Genomic DNA, 13,654 nt, shown 5'->3' with positions numbered 1-13,654 from the left:
CTATTCATGTATACATATTTTAAATATTTGAATATAGACTACATGTATGCATGTACACTAAATTGAGTGAACAATCACACTAAAATATGTCTAAATATATTCGAATAAATTAAGTTTGGGCATGGCTACACGTAAGTCGTCTGACTTTTAAATTTGGCACAGTCGATTGTTTTGGAAGCCGCACCCTTCTTCTTCCTCCAACTCTTCTCCTTCTCTAAATCGTCGCATGGGCCGCTGGCCAAACCGCCTGCAACCATTACCCATGGCCGGCACTCCAACGCAGGCTTCCTGCCCCCTCCCAGGAAGCGCACCCACCGCTGGTCTTGCCGCCTCCCCCGGCCATCCCTCTAGCCCTGGGTGATGACCGGGTTTTTCTCCGGCGAAGTTGCACCACCGCCGTCCTGCCACCTCAACCACTGTTCGTTCTTCCGCCCCACCCCCCTTCCCCGCCTTCTACTTCCTCCCCTTCGGCTTCCCTCCGATCATCTCAAAATCGACTGACCCAAATGCTAAAGTCAGTTGACTGATATTTAGCTGATTTGAAAAAGTTTAAATATCTTATATTTGTGAACGGAGGAAGTATCATTTTCCTATTTCCTGCTTATTTGCTGAGATGAAAAAAATTGCCAGCTGAGATGTGCTACATTAATTCTAGTCGTCTACACTCTAATTATACACAGCTACAGTTTTCTACTACGTCTTTGCAGCATACACGGTGTCAGACCCCCGCCGTTCCCGCTGGTGGTGGGTCGAGGCCGAACGCCGTCGACACGGCTTTCTTCTGCTGCAGGACGATCACGGAGCCCATCTCCAGCGACTCGTCCGACGCGAGGATATCCCCGATTGGGCCCATCTCCCCGCACTCTAGCCCGCCCAGCAGCTCCGCCGGCTGCCTTCCGCCGCGCCCCACCACGACCAGCGCGTACGCCCCGGCCATCCTGCGCAGGGCCTCCACCACGTCCGCCGCGCCGCCCACCACCTTCTCAACGTACGACGCGAGCTCCTTCGCCACGTACTCGCGTTGGAGCGCCGCCATGCAGCACTCGTCGGGATCGTCCACCACGACGGACACCTCCCCGTCGGCGTGATCGTCGGCGCGTGCCGTCTGGACGCCGGCGTGGCCGTGCTTGCCGGGCCCCACGAAGCGGATGACGGTCAGGTGGACCGTCTCATTCTTGGCGAGGCGGCAGGCGAGGGCCACGGCCTCGCGGTCGTCCGGCCCGCCGAGGAAGACAGCCGCCACGTGCGTCGGCGCGGTGGCCCGGTCTTCCCGCCAGTTGCCCAGCGTCTCCTCGCTCGTGGATATCTTGGTCGGTAGCTGGAAGCTGGTGCCGCCTCTCCGGAACGGGCGGTCGACGAGGATGCCGGTGGTGCACGGCGCGCGCTCGAGCACGTTCAGGTTGAGCTGGCGGCGATCCTCCGACCGGCAGGACATCTTGCCGTCGTAGTGCTGCTCCTTGTGGTAGGGCACGATTAGGACGTCGGCGTGGACCTCCTCCGCGCAGCGGCGGATGGTCTTCAGGTTCGTGACGGGGCCGCGGTCGCCTTTGTCGATCTGCCGGATGACGAGGCCGGTGATGGAGGCGAACAGGTCGACGGTCCAGTTCACCTGCGTGGCGGCGTCGTTCATGCGGTCCCAGTGCTTGTCGCTGTCGATCTGGACCCGCTCGTGGTAGCGTTTGGCGCCGCCGGTGCCCGCGCGTGCGTGCTTGCTCACGGCGTCGTAGAAGTGCAGGACATGCACAGCGGGCTGCACGGCGGGCTTGCTCGCCAGCAGCTCGACGAGGCTGAGCATCGCCGGCGTGGCGCGTGCTCCGTGCACGCAGGCGAGCATCCGCAGCTCCTCCTCCTGGTCCGGGACCAGCCGCTCCAGCGTCCTGTGGCCGTTGCTCAGATACGCCTCCCTCTCCCTGCGGTACACAACGGCGAACACCGGCCCCGCGATGACGGTGCTGATCATGCTGCCCATCACCATGGCCATGAGCGCCTGCTCCGCCCAAATCCCCTCGGAGCTGGCGAAGCTCATGTCGATCATGTTGACGTGGCCCTTGATGTTAAGGATGACGCCGAGGCGCGCGGCGTCCCCGAGCGGCATGTGGAGGAACCTGGCAGCGCCCATGGTGCCTGCGCACTTGCCGACGAGACCGAGGATGGTGAGGAGGACGGCGGGCACGACGACGGCGCCGGACATGGCGCTGAAGTTGAGCCGCATCCCCATGGTCCCGAAATAGAAGGGCAGGGCCAGCGCGTGCAGCGGGTACGCAAGCGCGTGCGTGACGGTCCTCGCCACGGGGCCCTCCCTGGGGAACGCCAGCCCCAGCACGAGGCTCGCCGGCATGCCGTCGAAGCCGACGCGGCGCGGGAAGTCGCCGATGTAGGATACGGCGATGAGGATGAGAGCCAGCTCCCAGTTCCCGATGCGGTGCCGCCCCGCGTTGCGCCGGTTCATGAACTCCACGGCTGGCCGGAGCAGCGCGAGCGCGAGGCCGACCTTGAAGAGCGCCAGCACGCCGAGCCCGAGCCGCTGGGACGCGCTGTACCCTGGGGTCCTTCCGGACGCCAGCTTCATGCAGGAGAAGACGCCCTCCCCGACGATGCAGATGACGTTGGTGGCGATGGCGGCGCCGACGACGAGGCGGCCGGTGGCGGTGGCGGTGAGTCCGAGCTCGGCGGCCATCCGGGAGACGTCGACGGAGGAGGTGTTGGCGAGCGTGAGCATGAGCACGGCGGCGAGCAGCTCGGGCGAGCGGACGGGGGTGTGCATCATGCTGCCGTACAGGCCCCCGGAGACGAAGGCGGCGAGGAGCAGGCAGGTGGCGACGCTGGCGTAGGTGGCGATGGTGCAGCGGTGCTTGTCGTTCCAGAGCGAGGCGAGGTCGGCGTCGAGGCCGACGTAGAACATGTAGAAGATGCGCGCCTGGGAGACGTACCACCCGTACGTGTCCTCCACGTTCACCACGGCCACGTGCACGATCACCTCGTGCAGCCCCAGGCTCCCCACCATGATCCCCGCCTGCATGCATGCATGCACCCATGTCCATGGATGTTAGCGAATTGAGAGGAGGCGATTGATTGACCGGCCGAAGAGATGGCGCATGCACGTACGAGGATCTGGGAGATGGCGCTGGGCTGGTTGTGGCGGCGGAGGGAGAGGTGGATGAACTTGCCGAGGGCGATGACGACGACGGCCTGGAGGACGATGAGGAAGAGGGTGTCCAGGGACACGTTCTGGAGCTCGAGGACCAGATCGCAGTTCATGGGTCTCGCCATGGCCGCTTGATCGACCCTTCTTCCTCTTTAGCTCCGTCCGGCTCGCTGGCCGGCTCTTCCTCCGTTGGTGGCGCTTGTGGATGATGTCAACGTCGACGGCGGCGGATGATTGCGCGGCCGTGGTCCTGCCAGAAAATGTTCTCCAGGTTCGTCGGAGCCTTCCTGGCTGCTCGTGAGGTTGGTGATCAGTTTGGCAATGGATGGTCATGGATGACCATGGCATTGGCATGCATGTACAAGAGAAAAAAAAAAGGCTCGTCCTCCATACCTGGGCCTGACACTGCTACGAGCAGGAGGAGCCCATGAGGCCCTATATGTGAATGGAGGGAGTATGTCTTTTCTTCCTTGAGATTATCAATCCTGTTTCTTGGTTTGAACGGACAACATTGGATGCTAGACAAGCGCCATGTGTGGCCTCTAATCTAGGTGTTCACCTGATTTTCTGAGCAGGTGCAAGTCAAGTCAACCACCCAAGTTTTCGCTCTTTTCCACGCAAGTTACTAGTCAAGTCAACAGTGAACCATCATTTGACTATAAGTTGAGTTCACGAGATACCACCGAGAAGTAAGTGTTCATAGGCCATTATGAAACTGTTCAAGATCTTCGTCGCCCTCGCCGTCTTGGTTGTTCTATCCACCTCAAAACCATTTGTCGCGGGTTAGTGCACTAGGGAAGCAGGTAAAGAAAGCGCCAAAAGTTGGTATACGAGGGAAACAGATAGGCAGACTGCCTCCGGCACCAATACCAAACCCGCGTGGGCAGCACAAACGAGGGTCAGGGCCACCACATCCACCAGCAACACAGACGAGCAGAATTCAGCCGTTTAGCTCACCGCCGCCTCCTTTACCGCGAGCGCAGAAGAGCACAATGCAGCCAATGCCACCTCCACCACCGGTGCAGAAGAGTGGGGCATGGCCGATGCACTTTCCGCCACCTCCACCAGAAGTGCAGAAGAGGGTAGTGAGTCCGTTGCGCACCCCGCCGCCTCCACCGCCGGTGCAGAAGAGTGGGGCATGGCCGATCCACTTTCCGCCACCTCCACCAGAAGTGCAGAAGAGGGTAGTGAGTCCGTTGCGCACCCCGCCGCCTCCACCGCCGGTGCAGAAGAGTGGGGCATGGCCGATCCACTTTCCGCCACCTCCACCAGAAGTGCAGAAGAGGGTAGTGAGTCCGTTGCGCACCCCGCCGCCTCCACCGCCGGTGCAGAAGAGTGGGGCATGGCCGATCCACTTTCCGCCACCTCCACCAGAAGTGCAGAAGAGGGTAGTGAGTCCATTGCGCACCCCGCCGCTTCCACCACCAGTGAAGAAGAGCATCACTCGGCCATTGAGCTCCCCACCACCTCCACAATGAGCACATATCGTACAGTGGCTCGTGGTTATTAGATCCTTCATTTTCTTTACAGTCATCATTATATGGAATTAGATCTTGAGTACCATATGCATAGTCTTGTACTACCCACTTAGCTTAGATATGTGCACACAATGTTGTAGTTTTTTCAAATAAAGATCCTTATGCAGGGTTTCGTTACCCATTTGTTCAATTTGTGCCACGAATAAAACTGAACGAATAGGCTAGGTCTCCGATAAATGTGCAAAAACTAAAATTTTCTAAATAGCAACTGAACATCTTCACTGTATGACATGCCTACTTGTGCATGCTACCTTTCAACTTTTTTGAGATAAGTACTCACGTCATTCGCCATGAAATATGGGACTGACTAGGTGTCAGATGACCGAAAACTAATATTGGGTTAGTCACTTCTTCTAACTAGTCAATGTGTACGTGCAATACACGTTAATTTGGAAGTATATTAAGTGCATGCGGATATTAAGTAGGACATTATTTGCATGTTATTATGTGATTAGCACTATATTTGGTATGAAAATAACTGCACGCTAAACGTATTGAGCGCTCGACATTGAAGCAGTCTAGGTCGTCGGATTAACATGATTTAATGGCCGAGATTAATCGAGTTCGTTCCTTTAAGTTTTTTTTATATTTTTATATTGGTATAGATATAGATGTCCTTGATTTTCGTTCTGTCCGCATGCAAGCGCTGAAATAGAAGGATCCGGCTTGCCTGCTCCCTTCCCGTGCTCCCATCCATGCTCCCACTTAATCCTACAGCTGTCTTTTTTTCTTTTTTCTTTCTAATTTAATCATCTCCCCCCTGATTTTAAAGGGTGGGACCGGGCCTTATTTTGTTCCAATCAAATCAAGCCACGTAGACGGGAGCACGGATGGGCACACGGCGAGGGAGCAGGCAAGTCTTTATTTGGTATACTACGCCATGCATGCATGCATGCAAGCTGCTCAGTCATGCTAAATGCCTTCCGATTTATGAGTGTACTGCTTGAGTTTGACTAGAACGAATTTCTGACATGGCAGGCTTATACAAAACTCCCTCTTTTCTTTTCTACGTAAGATGAAATGAAAAAAAGTTGGAATTAGAAAAGGTGAATGATTTTGTCTAAATAAATGTGAAATGAAAAAATTAAATTAAATTAAATTCGGAGCCAGAAATATCAGTGCATGGGAGATAAAAAATGATTTTATTTGTATCGGTTACCTTTTTTATGAGTAAATAAAGACATATTTTAAAAGGATGTTTGGTCTCCCTCGACTCTTCAGAGGAGCACTAGGCCCTATGCAACCAATAAGCAGAAGCCCATCCGATATTTAAGCTTTGTCTGAAATATACAAAAATGAGATGATACCTAGTAAGACATAAGGCAAAAACCATAATAAATAAACAAAAATAAACTAAGGAATAAAAAGATAAGTTATGTACAAAAGAATGAATTAGTGGATTGAGTATTACCCTTTAAAAATGGAGAAAAATAATACAAATAGTCAAATACTAACAATATTCACACACAATTTACGCAAAAAAATGTGTTGTTTATAATATGCAAGAATAAGCATATAGTAGTGGAATTTTCACGGAAAAATATTTTCTAAGAATGAATGAATTAGCGGCATTGATATTAACCTTGAAGAAGAAAAATAAATGAAATAACAAGTAAAATAATCAAAATAATGAAGTATTCTAAGTAAGAATAAGTTAGTGCCACTACTATTACCCTGTAAGAAGAAAGAAAATGTAAATAATAAATAAGGACAAAATTTTCACATAATTCAAATACAAATTGCGCCTTTTTATAATACACAAGAATAAGCAGACAATAATGAAATTACACAGAAATAATGTAGTTTTTTAACTTAGAATTAGTGGCATTGGTATAACACTTAAAGAAGAAGAAAATGAAATATAAACTAGAAGAAAATCAAAATAAAGAAGTTTCCTAAGAAATAAGGAGTTAGTGGCATTTGTATTACCATTCAAGAAGGAAATAATGAAATAAAAAGATTAAATGGAATATAAACTAAAAGAATAACAAGATGTTACTAAGGAACAATGAAGTAGTGACATTTGTATTACGCATTACGAAGAAAGAAAATGAAAAATAATCTACAACAAAGAATGTCGAAACTTGCACGTAATTCACACAATAATTGTGCCTTTTTATTGTATGCAAGATGAGCATATAATAGTGGAATTTTCCGCCAAAAAAGTTTCCTAAGAAGAAATGAATTAGTGACATTGGTATATTACCTTTAAAGAAGAAAGAAAATAAATATAAACTAAAACATGATCAATAAAGAAGTTTTCTAAATAATAACTAATTAGTGGCATTTGTATTACCCTTTAAGAATAACGAAATGAAAAAAAACTGAAATAAAATCAAAATAATAAAGTTTTCTAAGGAAGAATTAATTAGTGGCATTGTTATTACCCTTTAATAAAATAAATGATTAAATTTTCAAATATTTTAAAAATAAGTTGCTTTCTTTTATAATATGCAAGAATGAACATATAAGTGGAATTTCTCAAAACAATCCTAAGAAGGAATGAATTAGTGGCATTGGTATTGCTCTTAAAGAAGAAAGGAAGTGGATAAAACTAAAACTAAATTAAAACAATGACGTATTGAAGAATGATAGTGGCATTTGGTACTATCCTATAAGAAGAAAAATAATATTAAAAAAACTTGCACTGAAAATTGTACTTTTAAGATATGCTAAGGATAAGCACATAATGGTATATTTTTCACATTCTAGTGTAATCTACACACATACTATATAGTACTTAGGTGTATACATTTCTACTCATCCAATATGCAAAACATATCCATGTAGAAAAAAGAAACAAAGGCTAGAAAAAGCAAAAGCAAAAGACACATAAAAAACACGCAATGTGGAAGGGACTTCGGGCCCAATAGGAAAATTGACTTACCACAAACAGGGGTAAGTCAAAAATTCAGTCTAAGAAAAATTGACTTACCCCAAACAGGGGAAAGTCAAAAATTAAGCATAAGAAAGAATTGACTTACCCCAAACAGGGGCAACTCAACTCAGCCTAAACAACACAAGAAAAGAAAAATGACACGAATAGTAACAAAATAAAAACAATGGTCAGAAAATTGACTTACCCAAATTTAAAATCCTGGCGACTTACATATAGCTAAAGTGATGAAATTTTTACTTTCCTGAAAACAAACATGGAAAAATCCTATAAATATGCAACTCGTTGCTCAGGGCAAAACATTTTCTATGGGAACCAAAATATTCCTTCAGCGTAGAAAAATAGTTCACTATAAATATTTCCCGCTCTAAGTTAGAAGAAACCAATTAACCATTAAAATTAAACAAACGTCCGGACATGCCCATGAACGTTTGGTGTGTCCATTTTAAATTACGCGGTTGGAGATGCCTTAACCATCTCTGCCAAAGCTGAACTAGGTCCCCGCCAAAAGAAGAAGAAGAAGAAGCTGAACTAGCTCAGAGCATTGTATAGCTAGCCACAGCCGATGCAGGAATATTTGATATCACAAAATACACTCTTGTTACGAGCTAGCCTCGTGGCCCAGAATATCCACGCATGTTTGCAGACAAGGTCGCCAAATTGAAATGCTGGAACATGATCCCATCCCGAAAATTACGAGCAAGAGGCACCTTCCTTTTCCTTCCTTCCTTTCCATTAGTCTTTCTCGTGCAAATGCAACTTAATTTTTTTTAACACAGTACAGACGCAAGCACTCACAACTGAGACTTGAATCCTGATGGACTGGGGATACCACTATCCCTTTAACCATCCAACCACATATTGATTTGCGCGAATGTAACTCAATTAGTACGTACAGTAACTATGTTTCACTGTTCCAATAGACATTGGATACCAGACAAGCCATGTGTGACCTCTGATCTAGGCGGAGTTAATGCGTGACCGGACCGGGGTTTCCAAGCAAGTGCAGGCCAAGTCAACCGTCCAAGTTTTCGCCATTTTCCCAGCAAAACTACGCGTCATTTTTTCACTATAAACTGAGCTCAATTGACATCGCTGAGAGAAAGCGTCCCTAAGCCAACATGAAACTGCTCAAGCTCTTTGTCGTCCTGGCAATCTTAGCTGCTTTGTGCACCTCAAATGTGTCGTCGCAGGCTAGCGCGCTAGGGAAGCAGCCAAAAAAAGCGCCGAAAGTTGGTGTGCCGGTGAAACGGCAGAGAAAAATGCCTCCAGCACCAAAGCCGTCGATGTCGGTGAGCTCTGAAAAGCCAAGGACTCCACCACCACAAACATAGAAGAGTCGAATGAAGTCGGTGTGCTGCCTCCACCACATCGCAGATGAGCACACAAGGGAAGAGCGCATAGTTCACCAAGTGTGCCCCCCGCCGCCTTCACCATGAGCAGCATGTTATGAGCTGTGTGCAGTCGTTGGAGCTTACATTTTCTCCTCAGTCACCATTATATGCCCATCAGATCCTGACTTTTCGTATGCTTAGCATTGTTGTGCCCATTTAGCGTAGATCTGTACACACAATGTTGTTGTTTTGTCAAATAAAGTTTCATATGTGGAGATTCATTGCCCATTTGTTCAACTTGTGTCACAAATTAAACCAACTAAATAGGCTAGATTATGGGATATTTTACCTTGGCAAAAATTTATGAGGAAATGTGCAAAAACTAAAAACAATCTAAATGGCATCTGAGACGCCCCTGGTATGCTGGGTTGTCCTATATATGCCACATTGCAAAAAAAGAGAGCCACTTCCAGCCTTCCAGTTTTTCATCTTTCTTTCCTTTTTTTTTCCTGTGATGAAACTTCTCATGTGCCAATCTCTATGAAATGCTCGCTTTACTAAAATTGGACAAGGAAAAGTATCCTTATGTTTTTCGGTGTTTTTTTAAATGAAACAAAATTCATAAGATATACCAAAAAGATATACTCTTCACGAAGCTTTTTTGCTGTAATTTGAAGTTGAAAATAACTCCTTAAAATAATATTAAAAATATCAGACAAGTCCTTTGACTTGAGCAAGAAACGTTCTAGCTAGGATGAAAAAAAAAACTCCATCCTTTCCGGTTTATTATGCTTGTGTGTATCCCTAGATTGATAATTTGACAAACACAATACGTACAAGTTATATATATCCCAATAGTTATATATACCACTAGAAAATACTTTCCATTTGAAGTTTCTAGTGATATTTTTTCTGAAATATATCTCGTATCATGGTCAAAATTTTAATCTAGGGATACACACATGCCAAATGAACCGGAAAGGTCGGAGTATTGGCTTTTATATAAAATTCAACACAAACTCGGCATATAAAAGAAATATCATGTCACATCCAATAAAACCAATGTTCTTGGATAAGTTGTTGTAGTCCTGTAGCGCCGTAGCGGCTGCACACGTTTGGGCCCAACTTGCTATGCGATAGCACCGCCCGAGTCTTCGATGAGCACACAAATCTTAGAAATAGAAATGTCTGACCGCTAGCTTGAGACAAAAAACCAACCTTTTTAATGGAAGGCCATCGTGACATGACTTATTTCATGAAATAATAGTTACATCATATGAGTTTACTCAAGATAAAATTAGGCGCCTCATCGACCCAATTACAAGATGAATTAGAAGTATAACTATTTCTAGTAATATCATGAGCCCGAGCACGTCGGCACTGCCCATCCTTCCAGCTAACCTCCCCACCGGACACCCTCTGTGCCGCCCACCTCGGCAGCCGGCACAGAAGCATGCAAAGCCACCAACAAAGATCCACCCACCGGCATGGGGGGGCCCCACGGACCACCGCCCACCACCAAGAAAGCTCACCGGGAAGTCCATCTGCGATGCCGCCGTCGTCCAGCAGCCGGAGCACATGCTATTGTAATTCAGTGAATCAATGGAGACATGAAAATGTTTCCCCAATGACTTTGCACTCGCTACTGGTATTGGTATCAAAATTTGTCGAAATCAACCTTCGTTTCCCTTCATGTAGATCAATGAAATACCAACACCAGTACTAATATCCTAGATTGCACCACCCCCTCCTTCCTACAAATTTACCTCAGACTGCCACTATCCCCCGCATGTCCGCCATTGAATGCCTTTCTCCCAATCTTAGAACATTGTAGAAAATTGCTTGCTGGTTGTCGTGTCAAACTACTATCAAAAGGCGATCGCCTAATACTTCTAACCATGGTAGTCAAATCTCTTTAGACCTACTTTGTACTCCCTCCGTTACTAAATATGTCTTTTTTAAAGATTTCAATATGGACTACATACGGGGCAAAATGAATGAATCTACACTTTAAACTACGTCTATATACATCCATATATAGTCTACATTAAAATCTTTAAAAAGACTTATATTTAGGAACAAGGGAGTATCTGTTTTTTAAGTTCCAAAAAAGGTTAATGTTAAATGTTAAATGCACTCGAGTTTCCTAGTTATTGTTAAATGTTAAGATAGATTTCCGGGTTAATGATGGAGTAAAAACAACATGCAATATACATATAACTTTTTTTTGAAACGAGGCAAAAGACTTGCCATTTTCATTGATTAAGAAGAAGATAATTGCCCGGTTAATTAACGGAAAACCGGGCTAAAACCGATATAACCCAACCCATATGACATGGGTACCTTCGGCCAACCTGGCCACCGACATGGAACACAAAGCTGCAAAGAAGAAAGACATCCGCCGAGGAGTCGCAAGAGTCATCGTCATCACCGGTTGCCTCGAACGGGCGACTCCGACTTCACCGTAGAGCTCCATCATCGAAGCCACCCACAAACAGCTGCAGAAACCGTGGCGGCACATGCCAACAAATGGCCACACGTGCAAGCGACCGACAGCTCCGACTTTGACGACGAGCATCACAAGGGAAATATGCAGGACTTTGCGCCGAACGTGCCTACGCAAACCACGGAAGAGCACCTCGGACACGCCCAGAAGAGCCAACTACCGAAGTCCATGCCGCGACCCAAGCTCCTCGCGACGCCATCATCATTGCCGAACAGAAACCAACGCCCCACCTCAGCAAATCACGCAACGAAGATGCCACCCATCACTAGTGCAGAACCGGGCAATAGCACCGGTTCGTAAGGGCCTTTAGTGCCGGTTCGGTAACCGGCACTAAATTGTAGGCACTAAAGGCTCCCCCCCTTTAGTACCGGTTCAGCATTAACCGGTGCTAAAGGGCAACCACGTGGCACGAGCTAGCTCCGTGGGCGTGTAGGACATTAGTACCGGTTGGTAACACCAACCGGTACTAAATGTTTTGGTGTGTTTTGGTTTTATTTTTTATATTTACTTTAATTTTGTGTTTTCAATTTAATTTAGTGATTGTTTTACATTATAATGAGTTGTTAAATCATTAGGTGATTAGTTTGACTGGATGCGTGTGGATCCTAGCTAAGTCATCAAGTATATGTCATATCCATATTATATATACTTGATCACCTACTTAAGTGATCGGGGTAATATGGATATGGCATATACTTGATCACTTAGCTAGAATCCATCCATTTGAAACTAATATGCAATTTTTTTCATAAATGATATAATAACTCATCATCATCATCATATTAATTAATATAAAAACTCTTGCATCATATATATCATCACCAACGGTTTTCATAGGAAAGATATCATCGAGTTCAACATGGTAATGATATTATAAGCGTTCATAACACCATAGAAGCAAATCACTCTTTGAGATTAAGTTCAGGACGAAGAACACGGACATGAGAGGACAAGTACTAAGAGTATGAACTAGCTAATTAATCACTCCTGCTGCTCTCTCTCAGGTAAAATAGCATAGAACATGTATAGCTTTGCTGATTCATCATATTGGAGCATGCAGATGAACCTGTCTCCTAATCGTGGTTTGCGCTTCTGATTGCTACCCCTAGTACTTCTCTGTGATCGTTCACAATTTTGCTCCAGTCTTTTACTATTAAGCATTCCTTGCTATTAGAAATTCTGAATGCACTAAAGTGCATTGTAGGATATCTTGGCCGTAAGCTAACAATATTCATGGTACCTTTAGTCTCGATCCAATCAGGCACAACATTCATCGGGAGTCCCTGTTGAAGAATATCGTATAGTAACATACTTAGCAATGAAGTTTAGCTTAAAAAAATAATGTATGCAAAAGATGCACTGAGGAGAAATAGTAAAAATCTTACCATCTTTCCTAAATATATGTGACCGTAGTTCAGTACGAACACTATTGGTCGCATGTTTTGAGTACTAACATTTCTAAGTGCAGAAAAGAAATTTGTCTTGACAGCATCAAGATCCTCAAGCCATGAAACATAATGACTTGTCTCCTCGCAGTTTAGTTCAGCCCCGGGACAGTGGACGGTCCTGTCTACCAAGCGCCGGACATGTTTGCTTGATTGGAAGTAAGCTGTCAATATAAATTGAGATCTATTAATTATTCAACTGGTTCAAATAATCTCATATCGAAGACATAAATATGGTTGAGAAACTCACATAATGGTAGAACTGGAGGCGTCTGCACATCGACCCAGATGTATCTATTACCTTCAATATCATCTTCCGGACGAATATCAAAGGTGATAACCATATCAGGCTCAAATGCATAAGCCTTGCATAGTGCTTGCCAAGTTTTGCATTCAAAATAGGTGTATGTGTCTGCATTGTATAATTTGACGTTGAAGGTATAACCATGCTCGGTCTTCAAGTAAACTCTTTTTACCTCCATAGTTTCGTCAGGACTGAAACCTATCTTATCCAAGACAAAAATTCTTGCATGGCAGGGGATACGCTAGTAGAATAGTGAAAAATTAAAATTAAAAGGTGAAGCAAATGAAGAATAAGTCATGCTTAATTACGAAAAAAGACTTGTCGTTGTGACTTACTGTATCCACTTCGAAGTTCTCATCCAGCTTGATGCTGAAGCGTCTATCATCAACTAGAAAATTTCTGTCGCACAGGCCGCGCTGGTCTTTGCAGTATTCGCACATAATGAAATCATGTTCGTCGTCAGACGACATTCCTATGTTCATAGGT

The 13,654-nt window shown here is 45.8% G+C and overlaps 1 protein-coding gene across 1 annotated transcript; it reads right to left on the bottom strand.

Annotated features, from left to right (window-relative positions):
• Positions 1-548: 548 nt before the first annotated feature.
• On the bottom strand, positions 549-3,641 carry LOC125527061 (cation/H(+) antiporter 2-like). The gene is made up of 2 exons (XM_048691634.1): positions 3,106-3,641; positions 549-3,013 (listed from the first exon to the last, which is right to left on the bottom strand). The coding sequence occupies exons 1-2, from the start codon at positions 3,268-3,270 to the stop codon at positions 719-721; spliced, it is 2,460 nt and encodes an 819-aa protein (XP_048547591.1). The 5' UTR covers positions 3,271-3,641; the 3' UTR covers positions 549-718.
• Positions 3,642-13,654: the final 10,013 nt, after the last annotated feature.

Source organism: Triticum urartu, unplaced genomic scaffold, assembly GCF_003073215.2.
Source record: "Triticum urartu cultivar G1812 unplaced genomic scaffold, Tu2.1 TuUngrouped_contig_2792, whole genome shotgun sequence".
Lineage (NCBI taxonomy): Eukaryota > Viridiplantae > Streptophyta > Magnoliopsida > Poales > Poaceae > Triticum > Triticum urartu.
The sequence above is the reverse complement of the archived record's forward strand: the minus strand, read 5'-3'. Positions and strand labels throughout refer to the sequence as shown.

Excerpts from the sequence above, each read along its gene's own strand:
- LOC125527061 (XM_048691634.1), bottom strand. The coding sequence starts at position 3,270 with ATGGCGAGACCCATGAACTGCGATCTGGTCCTCGAGCTCCAGAACGTG. Across the intron at positions 3,014-3,105 it reads GCGCCATCTCCCAGATCCTC|GCGGGGATCATGGTGGGGAG; the intron begins GTACGTGCATGC and ends GCATGCATGCAG.